General features: G+C 37.1%; 1 protein-coding gene and 1 pseudogene across 1 annotated transcript; both read left to right on the top strand.

Annotated features, from left to right (window-relative positions):
- The first annotated feature begins 760 nt into the window (after positions 1–760).
- On the top strand, positions 761–2,177 carry LOC123394843 (annotated as a pseudogene).
- A 6,597-nt stretch (positions 2,178–8,774) lies between these two features.
- MRPL20 (mitochondrial ribosomal protein L20) lies at positions 8,775–12,497 on the top strand. Its single transcript, XM_045089518.1, has 2 exons — positions 8,775–8,780; positions 12,176–12,497. The coding sequence occupies exons 1-2, from the start codon at positions 8,775–8,777 to the stop codon at positions 12,479–12,481; spliced, it is 312 nt and encodes a 103-aa protein (XP_044945453.1). The 3' UTR covers positions 12,482–12,497.
- The last annotated feature ends 298 nt before the right edge of the window (positions 12,498–12,795 follow it).

Here is a 12,795-nt window from a genome sequence, read left to right as displayed (position 1 = left end):
TTACCAATAATACTAAATCACCTGAATACCATATAAATCCTGCATTAAACAGCAAGAGCTAAATCAGAATCCTCTAGCAATCTATTGCCAGTAACTTCCACAGTGAAGTGTACTAAATTAGAGATTTGTAAATTGCAAGATACCAATAAAAATGCTTAAATAGATTAGGAGATAAATTCTGATTCATAAAATGCCAGAAAACAAGGCTTTTTCTCCAAGGTAAAAAAGAGAAATTTTATGACCTTATAGAAAGATATTACAAGGAAAGATTTTTTTAAAGATTTTGTTTATTTATTTGACAAAGATCACAAGTAGGCAAAGAAGAAGGCTGAGAGAGGAGGAAGCAGGCTCCCCACTGAGCAGAAAGCCCAAGATCATGACTGGAGCTGAAGGCAGGGGCTTTAACCCATTGAGCCACCCAGGCACTCCTACAAGGAAGGGATTCTTAATGTGCAGAACTACAAGGAAGGAATTCTCATTGTGCAGAAATGAATAAGTGAATATAGGACTAGAAGATATAATAACCTTAAGAAATATTTTTGTGCCTATCTATAAAGGAAAAAATATCAATTTCAAAATATAATAAATAATCAAGCAACCATTTCAATTTTTCACCCCTAGCTTAAAATGTTATTTTCATTTAAATTAACAAAAACAAACAAACAACAAATAAAAACAAGGAAAAAAAAAAAACAGGCTCCTTGCTCTATGGTGTTGGAATCTTGTTCCTTGTCAGTCCAAAGTTTGTGTGTGGGTGGACATGACCTCAAATGACAACACCCAACAAACAACCCAAACCATTGGACCTAGTCCACCCAGCCTGGACAGAGCTATTCCCAGGAAAGAAATAGGCCCTGTGGACAACAAATTACAGTGATTACAGCCAGTCAGCAGGCACTTCAGGCTATGGCTAGAGCAGCTATGGTTCTTCTTATGGGCAGACACAGAACATAGTCTATGGCCCTCAGTCAGCTGCCCAGGGATGTCAATCAACTGGTGGCTATGGAAGTAGTCAGTGTTATCATTTTATGGGCAACAGTCCTCTTATATTGGCTACGGCCAACATACAGCCATTAGCAGCACCTCATAAGATATAGTAGTGGTTCTCAGAGAAATAGCTATGGGAAGCCCCAGAGTGGGCTGGCTATAGTGGACAGCTGTGGACAGCAGCAAAGCTCCTATAATTTCCTTCAAGGCTATAGGCAACAGACCAATGCAACAGTAGCAGTGGAGGTGGTGATGGAAGGGATGATGGAGGTAACTGGCGAAGATCAGTCCTCCGTGAGTGGTGGCAGCAGTGGTTATGACAATAAGGACAAGAGTGATGATGGAAGTGGCAACAGGGGAGGACAGCAGGGCAGTGGGGTTTGTAGATGGAACAGTGGCAACTACAGCAGTGGTGGTTATGAACCCGAAGATCATAGAGGTGGCTGTGAAGAAAGCTGTGAAGGCAGAGTCAGCATGGACAGAATTTACCATGCTGGTTTCAGTAAATTTGGTGGCCCTTAAGACCAAGGATCACATCATGACTTTAAGCAGAATAATTCAAACAACAATTCCATCTTCATACAAGGCTTGGATGAAAATGTTAAAATTGCATCTGTGGCTGATGGGCAATATCGAAACAAATAAGAAAACAAGATAACCCATGATTAATCCATGTCTGTGCACAGACAGGGAAAAAAGGCAAGCTGAAAAGAGAGGCAACAGTATCATTTGATGACCAACTTTTTGCTAAAGCAGCTATTGACAGGTTTCAGGGTAGATAATTCTCTGGGAATCCTACCAAGGCCTCATTTATTACTCAGTGAACAGACTTCAAACAGGAACAGTGACAATGGTTGTAGAGGCCGACCGTGAGGACCCCTGGGCCATGGAAGCAATGGAGGTGATAGCAGGTGGTGGAAGCTGCAGGATTCCTTAGTGGAGGTGGTGGTCATGGCAGACATCAGTGACCTAATAACCAAGTGTCCTAATCCTGCATGTGAGAACATGAATTTCTCTTGGAGGAATAAGGCAACTGGTATAAGACCTCTAAATCAGATGGCTCAGGAAGGGGATTAGGAGGTTCTCATAATGAAAGTAATTATGGACATGATCATCATGGAGGCTATGCTCAGGGTGGCTACCATGGCCATGGCCAAGGTGGGGATTGTGGAGGCTTCCAAGGGGGCTGAGACAGTGGGGAGATGTGGCTTTATCTCTGGCAAGTACATACAACATCTAGTGCTTATCATGAGAAGTGCAATCCTAATGTATTTAAAGCATCCCTCCACCCACCTCACCTCCTGTTTGCTATCCATTGTTAAGAGAATGTTTCTTGGTTTGACTCTTTTTTCCCATTATGAATATTTGTTTTACTTCTTAAATTCCACATGAGGGAAATCGTATAACAGTTGTCTTTCTCTGACTTATTTTGCTTAACATAAGATTCTCTGGACATTTTTTCATGTGTCTGTTAGCCATTTGTCTTGTCTTTATTGGAGAAGTGTCTGTTCATATCTTCTGCCCATTTTTTGATATGATTATCTGTTTTGTGTGTGTTGAGTTTGAGCAGTTCTTTATAGATCCTGGATATCAACCTTTGTCTGTACTGTCATTTGCAAATATCTTCTCACATTCCGTGGGTTGACTCTTTCTTATCTTGACTGTTTCCTTGGCTGTGAAGAAGCTTTTGATTTTGATGAAGTCCCAAAAGTTCATCTTTGCTTTTGTTTCCTTTGCCTTTGGAGACATATCTTGAAAGATGTTGCTGTGGCTGATATCGAAGATGTTACTGCCTAGGGTCTCCTCTAGGATTCTGATGGATTCCTATCTCATGTTGAGGTCTTTTATCCATTTTGAGTTTATCTTTGTGTACGGTGTAGTGTAAGAGAATGGTTGAGTTTCATTCTTCTACATATAGCTGTCGAGTTTTTCCAGCACCATTTATTGAAGAGACTGTCTTTTTTCCACTGGATATTTTTTCTTGTTTTGTAGAAGATTATTTGACAGCTGTGGCTGTCTGGGAAGTTCCAAGCAGCAATTGGACACTGAGATTTTCCCGCTGGCCTGGGCTGGGAGTACCTGATCTTTCCCCTCCAAGACCAACTGGCTGGCGCCTGTGTGCACATCTCTCAGGGGCACGGGGCAGGAATTGGACTCTGATGGCATGGCAGGGCATTCGTATGGGGACTGCAAAAAGGCTGTGCTTCTGTTGGCTGGCGAGGCTCCCAGCCCCTCATGGGAGCACTGGTGGTTCAGGGACCAAGACCTAGTTTCTCTGCCGCACTCTCTCTGGCTCTGAGCCAGGGATGGCTGTCCTGGGTCTGGGGACTTAAGCCCGGACCCTAACGCCCGCAATTTCCCCCCGGTGATCCCTTGCTCTTATGGAGTGCTTTCTACCAGAGTTAATGCTGGTCCCCAGACACAGGGCACTCTCGTATTGGGGTATTACTTTCCAAAGGGTCGCCTCTGGTGGCTCCCTCCCCCTTTTGTTTATCTTCAGATATTAGTCCGACTTCCCCACTCGGCTTTACCTGCCCACTGGCATCTTCTGCTTCAGCAGAGATCTAGACGTGTATAATTCTGATCTCAGGCTGATTTAATGGCTGATTGGAGTTCTTTGGAAGGTAATCAGCTCACTTTAGGGTACGGGTTGAAAGGGCGCCTCCTTCGACTTCCCCACCATCTGGTCTCCCCCCTGTTCCTGTAAATTTGGTATTTTTCTGTTCTTTGTATAAATACTCAGTAGTTCAATTGTTGGATCATACTTTTTCCTTTTTGAGGAACCTCTACACTGTTTCCCACAGTAGTTGCAACACTTTGCATTCTAACCAGCATTTCAAGAAGGTTCCCATTTCTCTACATGGTCTCTCAAACATTTTGTTTCTGTTGTTGATTTTAGCAATTCTAACAGGTGGGAAGTGATATCTCATTGTAGATTTCATTTGCATTTCCCTGATGATGAGTGATGTTGAGCATCTTTTCATGTATCTTGTTAGCCATCCGGATGTCTTCTTTGGAAAAAGGTCTATTCAGGTCTTCAACCCACTTTTTAACTGAATTATTTGTTAATTGGCCATTGAGTTTTGGATACTAATCATATATTGGACGTCATCTAATATCTCCACAAATTTCATAGGTCACCTTTGGTTTTATTGTTTTCTTCTGTGCAGAAGCTTTTTACTTTGATGAAGTCTCAATATTTTACTATTATTTTTGATTCCCTGGCCTCAGAAGACATATCAGTAAGAAGTTGCTACTGTCAATGTCAAATAAGTTACTGCCTGTGTTCTTCTCTAGGATTTTAATGGGTCCCTGTTTCACATTTTAGTCTTTCATCAATTTTGTTTATTTTATTTTAAAAAATAAAGATTTATTTATTTATTTGAGGGCGGGAGAGTAGGCTAAAGAAAAAGAGAGAATCTTAAGCAGTTTCTGAACTAAGTGTGGAACTTGATGTGGAGCTTGATCTCACAATCCTGAGGTCATGACCTGAACCAAAATCAAGAGTTCAATACTTAACCAACTGAGCCACCCAGGCACCCTGGTCTTTCATCCATTTTGAATTTATTTTTATGTGTGGTGTAATAAAGTGGTCCAGTTTCATCCTTTCACATGTTGCTGTCTATATTTCCCAACATTAATTGTTGAAGAGACTCTTTTCCATTGGATATTATTGCCAGCTTTGTTGAAGATTAGTTGACTGGCCATATAGTTGTGGGCTCATTTCTGGGTTCTCTGTTCTGTTCCATAGATCTATGAGGCTTTTGTGCCAGTAACATACTGTCTTGAACACTACAACTTTGTACTACAACTTGAAGTCCAGAACAGTGATAATTCAACCTTTGCTTTTCTGTTTCAAGGTTGCCTTGGCTATTCAAGGTCTTGTGTGGTTTCATAAAAATTTTATTATTCTTTTTTCAACACTGTGAAACCAGCTAATGGTACTTTTTTTTTTTTTTTTTAAATGTATCTATAAAATTTATTTATAAAATGTATCTATTATAAAATGTATCTTAACATGTGACAAAACTTGATAGAATGACAAGTAGAAATAGATGAATTAATACTTAGAGTTGGGGACTTCAATACCCTTATCCATGATTGGTAAATAAAAAGGAAGAAAATTAGTAAGACTATTGTGGAACTGAACAGTACCATCAATCAACAGAACCTAAGTAACACTTACAGGCTACTCCATTAAACAATAGCAGAATACACATTTTCTTTTTTTTTTTTTTTTTTTCATATTTTTACATTTATTTTTTTTTTTTTTATAATTTTTTATTTTTATAAACATATATTTTTATCCCCAGGGGAGCTAATGGTACTTTGATAGGAATTATAGTAAATGTGTATATTGCTTTGGGTACCATAGATAACATGTTAACAATATTAACAACATTCTATGACCATGGAATTTTATTTTATTTTCTGTGTCCTCTTCAATCACTTTCATCAGTGCTTATTATCATTTTTGGGGTATAGATCTTTTACCTCTTTCATTAGGATTATTCCAAGGTAAGGGAACTGGGGTGGCTCAGCCATTAAGCATCTGTCTTCAGCTCAGGTCATGATCCCTGAGTTGTGGGATTGAGCCCTGCATCGGGGTCCCTGCTCTTCAGGAAGCCGGTTTCTCCCAAACCCTCTGCTTGTGCTCCCTCTCTCGCTGTGCCTTGTCAAATGAATAAATAAAAGCTTTGGGGGGGGGGGAGAGAAAAAAGAAAAGGATTATTCCATCTGCAAATAGTGAATGTTTGGCTTCTTCCTTGCCAATTTGGATGTTTTTTATTTCTTTTTTTGTTGTCTGATTTAAGTATTTAAGTATTAAGTATTTAAGGGGTTTCCAATTTTTTTTTCTTGTGGTTGACTTCAAGTTTCATAGCACTGCAGTAAGAAAATAATCATGTTATAATCTCAATCCTTTTGCACTTGATAAGCCCTTATTTGTTACCTAGTACATGATCTATTCTGAAGATCCCATGTGCACAGTACTGGCCACAGTACTATCAAACATAAAGTCCACCACAAGAGAAAATTTGGAAAGACCACAAATATATGGATGTTAGACAACATGCTACTAAGTAATGGATGAGTCAATGATGCAAAAAAAAGGTGTACTAAGAGAGAAGTATATAGCAATATGAGCCTGACTCAAGAAGGAAGAAAAATCTCAAGTAAATAACCCTAGTTGCGTCTGAAAGATATAGAAAAAGAACAAATGAACCCTAAAAGCCAGCACAAGGAATAAAAACAAAGAAAAAACAACAAAACAACTACAACAATAACAACAAAAAGAGAACAAAAAAAAACCTCCAGTAAAACAGATCAATGATACCATGAGCTGGTTCTTTCAAAACATTGATAAAATTGATAAATTCCTATCCAGACTTATTTAAAAGAAAACATTAAAACCCATAACTATATGAGCAGCTAATCTTTGACAAAACAAGTAAGAATATCCCATGGGAGGGAAGATGGAGAGGAGAAGGGAGTTGAGGGAAATTAGAAGGGGAGGTGAACCATGAGAGACTAGACTCTGAAAAGGGTTTTGAAGGGGCGTGGCGTGGGAGGTTGGGGGAACCAGGTGGTGGGTATTAGGGAGGGCACCCATTGCATGGAGCACTGGGTGTGATACAAAAACAATGAATACTATTACCACTGGGGAAAAAAAAAAAAAAGAATATCCCATGGGAAAAAGTCTGTTTAACAAATGGTGTTGGCAACATGTAGAAGAATGAAACTGGGCTACTTTCTTACACAAAAACAAAAATAGAACCTAAATACAACACTAGAAACTATCAAAATCCTAGAGGAGAAAACAGGCAGCAACCTCAGGTATAGCAAATTCTTACTAGAGACATTCTCCAGGGCAAGGGAAACAAAAGCAAAAAATTAAAATTTCTGCATAGTGAAGAAAATAATCAATGAAACAAAAAGCTAACTGATGGAATGGGAGAAGATATTTACAAATGGCATATCAGATAAAGTGCTACATCCAGAACATATAAAGAACTTGTCAAAATTAACACCCCCAAAATAAACAATCCATTTAAGAAATTGGCAGAAGACATGAGCAGACATTTATCCAAAGAAAACATACAAATGGCTAACAGACCTATGAAAAAATATTCAAAATCACTCATCATCAGGGAAATACAAAACAAATCCACATACTACCTCACACTGGTTAGAATGACTAAAATTAACAAATTAGGAAACAACAGATGCTGGAAAGGATGTGGAGAAAGAATGCTCTTGGGGCGCCTGGGTGGCTCAGTGGGTTAAGCCTCTGCCTTTGGCTGGGGTCATAATCCCAGGGACCTGGGATTGAGCCTTGCATTGAGCTCTCTGCTCAGCAGGAAGCCAGCTTCTTCCTCTCTTGCATACTTGTGATCTCTGCCTGTCAAATAAATAAATAAAAACTTTCAAAAAAAAAAATAAAGAATGCTCTTGTACTGTGGGTGGAAATGCAAACTGGTACAGCAACTCTGGAAAACAGTATGGTATTTCCTAAAAAAAAAAAAAAAAAAAAAAACTATTGTATGACCAAGAAATTGCACTACTAGGTATTTATCCAAAGGATACAAAATTACTGATTCAAAGGGATACATGTATCCTAATGTTTGTAGCAGCACTATCAACAACAGCCAAATTATGGAAGGAGACCAAATGTCCATCAATAGACAATAGATGAATGGATAAAAAAGATGTGGTACATATACAATGGAATAAAAACATGGATGGAACTAGAGTATATTATGCTAATTTGTCAGAGAAAGACATATATCATAGGATTTCACTCCTATGTGAAATTTAAGAAACAAAACAGATAAACATAGGGGAAAGATGGGAAAATAAAACAAGATAAAAACAGAGAGGAAGGCAAAACATAAGAGACTCTTAACTATAGAGAACAAACTGAAAGATGTTGGATGGGAGGTCATAGGGGAATGGTCTAAATGGGCGATGGGCATTAAGGAAGGCACTTGTTATGATGAGCACTGGGTGTTATATGCAAGTGTTGAATCACTAATTTCTACTCCTGAAACCAATATACCCTATATGTTATGGAAGTTGAATTTAAATAATAAAAAGTATAAATAAATCACAGACGAGAAATACCACAGAACTAAAATAAGATAATATGATTAAAAACTACATCAAAACTTTGACAACCTGAAAGAAATGATAAATTTCTAGAAACATGTTACCAAACTGAAATAAATTTATCCATTTTTTACAATTTGCACGAATTGATATATAATTTTTATTAATATTCTCTTATAATGGCTTATATTACTATGGTATTAGTTATTTCTCTTCTCTCATTTGTGATTTTATATATTTGGGTCTTTTTTCTCTTTCATTTTTGATAAGTCTGGCTAGGGATTAATCAATTTTTTTTCAAAAAACTAGTTCTTATTTTATTGATCTTTTTATTTTGTTTCTATATCATTTATAGAAAAATGATATAGAAATGAAATTTCGTAATGGTTTTCATAAAAATGAAAACCAGCAAAGAAAGTTAAACAGTAATAAAAAATAAACAGTAATAAAAAATAAACAGTAATAAAAAATATCTCCCAACAAATAAAATTCAGGAAGATGATTTCACAGGTGTATTTTACCAAATGTTTAAGTAAGAATTAATACTTCTCAAGCTGTTCCAAAAAGTAGGAAAAATGGAAAATTTCCAAATTCATTCTATGAGGTCAGGATTACCCTGATACCAAACCAGATGAAGACTCCACTAAAAACAAAAACTACAGACCAATATTCTGATGAACATGGATGTAAAATTCTCATAAATACTAGCAAATTAAATTCAATGATACCTAAAAGAATTGTTCACCAAGATCAAGTGGTATTTATTCTTGTGCTTCAAGTGTGTTTCAATATTCAAAAATCAGTCAATGTGCTACACTACATTAATAAAATAAATGAACCATATGATCCTTGCAATAGATGCAGGAAAAGCATTAGACAAAGTACAGAAGCTATTCATGATAAAAATCCCTCAACGAAGCAGGCTTAAAAGGAGCATAAATCAGCATAACAAATGCCATAGATTAAAAGTCAGGAGCTAATTTCATCCTCAATGGGGAAAAACTGAGAGCTTTGCATCCAGTCAGGAACAAGACAGGGATGTCAACACCACTGCTATTGGAAGTCCTACTCCCAGCAGATTCTTCCTTGCTGATTTTGATGCCTTATTTCTTTTTTATTAAGAAATAAAAGGCATCAAAATCAGCAATGAAGAAGAAGGCAAATTTTCACTATTTGCAGATGAAGTATTAGCACCCAAAATATATAAAGAACTTATGAAACTCAACATCCCAAAACCAAATAAGATATGGTCCATATACACTATGGAGTATTATGCCTCCATCAGAAACGACAAATACCCAACTTTTGTAGCAACATGGATGGGACTGAAAGAGAGTATGCTGAGTTAAAATATTTAAGTCAAGCAGAGAGCGTCAATTATCATATGGTTTCACTTATTTGCGAGCATAACAAAAAGCATGGAGGACATGGGGAGTTAGAAAGAAGGGAGTTGGGAGAAGGGAGTTGGGGGAAATTTGAAGGGGAGGTGAATCATGAGAGACTATGGACTATCTGAGGGGATTGAAGTGGCGGGGGGGGGGGGGTGGGAGGTCATGGTACCAGGTGGTGGGTATTATAGAGGGCACGGATTGCATGGAGCACTGGGTGTGTTGAAAAAATAATGAATACTGTTATGCTGAAAATAAATAAACTAATTTTTAAAAATGGGCAGAAGGCAGGAATAGACATTTTTTTTCCAAAGAAGACATCCAGATAGCCTATAGACACATGAAAAGATGCTCAACATAACTCAACACTAGGGAAATACAAATGAAAACTACAATGAGATATTTCCTCACACCTATTAAGTATGTCAAAAATCAGCAACACAAGAAACAATAGATATTGGTGAGGATGTGGAGAAAGGGGAACCTCTTATATTGCTGGTGGGAAAGCAAATTATTGAAGCTACTCTGGAAAGCAGTATGGAGGTTTCTCAAAAAGTTAAAAAAAACCAGAACTACCCTATGATCCAGAAATAGCACTATGAAGTGTTGATCTCAGGGTCCTGGGATCGAGGCCGGCATCGGGCTCTCTGCTCAGCAGAGAGCCTGCTTCCCTCTCTCTCTCTCTGCCTACTTGTGAACTCTCTCTGTCAAATAAATAAATAAAATCTTTAATAAATAAATAAATATATTGTAAAGCCTCAAACTTAAAAAAGTACTATTGTCTCGCTTAATAATCATTTTGTTCATTCTAAATTCTAATTTCCATTCCTAAATTTAGAAGAAATGAGAAAATTCACAGCACATTAAAATTCAAGTTTTCATATCTTTCAAGCACTTTCCTACACTGTAGCATTTTCACATTAACTCAGTAAGATTGTGTTTAGAATTTGTTGGCAAAAGTTGGGAAAAATATAAACCAAACCAGGTACAGTCTAGAATGTACGTTATTTTGTCCAGCCAAAATCTGCAAGCACATTTAGTGTATATATATTTTTGGTTACTGTGTAGCAATTCAAATGTCAACATCTCTTTTTTAAATTTATTTTTAAAGGTTTTATTTATTTATTCCACAGACAGAGATAGGCAGAAAGGCAGGCAGAGAGGGAAGCAGGCTTCCTGCTGAGCAGAGAGCCTGATGCAGGGCTCAACCCCAGGACCCTTGGATCATGAGCTGAAGGCAGAGGCTTTAACCCACTGAGCCACCCAGGTGCCCCAAAAGTCACATCTCTTACAATTTTCAATAATTATGAACTAACTTGGTTTCCTGCAAGAACTGAGAAGTGGGCTTAAAATAAATATACAGTTTAGATTTCCAGTCTGTGAATCTTCATTCCATTTGAAAGTAGCAATGATGATTTACACACCAAAATGGGCCTTTTTATCTTATTGCATATTAGCTTTTATCCATTGTGCCAAGGTTCTCTCCCTTTTTAATTTAAGATTTTATTTATCTTTGAGATAATACTAATATTTTAAAAGTTATCTTTATGTGAGAGAGAGAGAGAAGACCAAGAACAAGTGTGCAGAGAGGCAGAGGGAGAAAGCAGAAACCCCATTGAGCAAGAAGTTTGATGCAGGACTAAATCCCAGGACCCTGAGGTCATGACCTCAGCTGAAGGCAGAGGCTTAACTGACTGAGCCACCCAGATGTCCCTCCCAGACTCTCTCCTTTACCATTTTATTTATAAGCCTAGTTTCTCTTTGATGCACACACACATAGCATGCATTAATTTTTCATGGAGTTATTTGTATCTCTTTATTTCTACTATGTGGGAAGGACTAAAAATAGTGATCCTGTAAACTTTGTGGTAAAATGCACCTAGTGTGCATGTTCTTTTTAAATTTTTTTAGTCATTTGCTGTTTTTGTGGGGTTTTCTTCTTCTACTTAACTAATGTAAACTTCAAATTTTTCATGTGCTTCAAAAAATTGAACTTATGTATTAAATTCAAACATCTGTGTTTAACAATTTTTCATTTCTAATCAAGACTCAGTAGAGTCATCCAATTTCAGAATGGAAAAAAAAAGATGTTTTATAGTAAATGGAATTCTATGCTTTGGTACATGAATTCACTATACATTTGACATTGACTCAATGAGTAAATTACTCAATGAATGACTTTTTACAAATGACTTAAGTTTTCTTTGTATCTTTCTCAGTAAAACAGAGATTATAACATATATCTCACAGAATGACCTTGAGGAATAACGTAGTTTATGTTCCATCAGATACAAATGAAATATTTTACAACCAAGTTGCAAGTAAAGTTGAACATTTTTTATTCACAAACTATTGTGATGAAGTGAAAAATAGCTGATTTTCCTAAAATACTATTTTTGTATCTGTTTATTTTGGATGAAGACTGATATTTCTATTTTTCTCATTCATCAATATTTATACAACAAGGCTTGAAGATGAACAGCATCTTCAAAAATACTCATTATTGCTTAACTGAGTAAACACAAATAGAATAGTTATGTTATTCATTAATTAGGCAAACATTTGTTTAGTATTTATCATGTGCACAGCAATTCTCCCAGTATTACAGAAATTTGATAAGATAACCATAACTATATGGATACAATTCTTACACAGGTTACTAATTTACTATCTAATTGTGAAATCCAATTCAGATATTTCTGAAATGCACGAAAGCACGAAGACTGAAGAAGAGGAACATGAGGACGCTCTGGATTAATCGAATTACAGCTGCCTCCCAGGAACATGGCCTGAAGTACCCAGCATTCATTGTCAATTTAATTAAGTGCCAGGTGGAGCTCAACAGGAAAGTACTTGCTGATCTAGCCATCTATGAACCAAAGACTTTTAAATCTTTGGCTGCTTTGGCCAAAACAAGGGGAGAAGAAGGATTTGCTGCTGCCCTGGGGGATGGGAAAGAACCCGAAGGCATATTTTCCAGAGTGGTGCAGTATCACTGAGGGGGACTCCAGCACTGTCTGCGTCTTAGGAAGTCGTCTTTTCCCATCACAGTAATTCAAGTAGGGGCTAAGAATTATTTGTCACAAGTGTGTTTTATCACCAGTTACTCATTTACATTTTAACAATAGGGGTAAGAGGCCTCTTTTCCCCTCACTGGGACAGATCTAGAAATCGTACAAATAAATTGTACAAATAATGTTCGTGTGGTATTCAGAAAAATGCTTTTTTAAAGTATTTGAATATAGTCGACACAATGAATTCCAATGCAAATATTAGTTGATTCAACATTTCTGTCTTATGCAGTTCTTTCATT

This window comes from Mustela putorius, unplaced genomic scaffold (assembly GCF_011764305.1).
Source record: "Mustela putorius furo isolate JIRA1106 unplaced genomic scaffold, ASM1176430v1.1 tig00000115_pilon_pilon_pilon, whole genome shotgun sequence".
Classification (NCBI taxonomy): domain Eukaryota; kingdom Metazoa; phylum Chordata; class Mammalia; order Carnivora; family Mustelidae; genus Mustela; species Mustela putorius.
The sequence above is the reverse complement of the archived record's forward strand: the minus strand, read 5'-3'. Positions and strand labels throughout refer to the sequence as shown.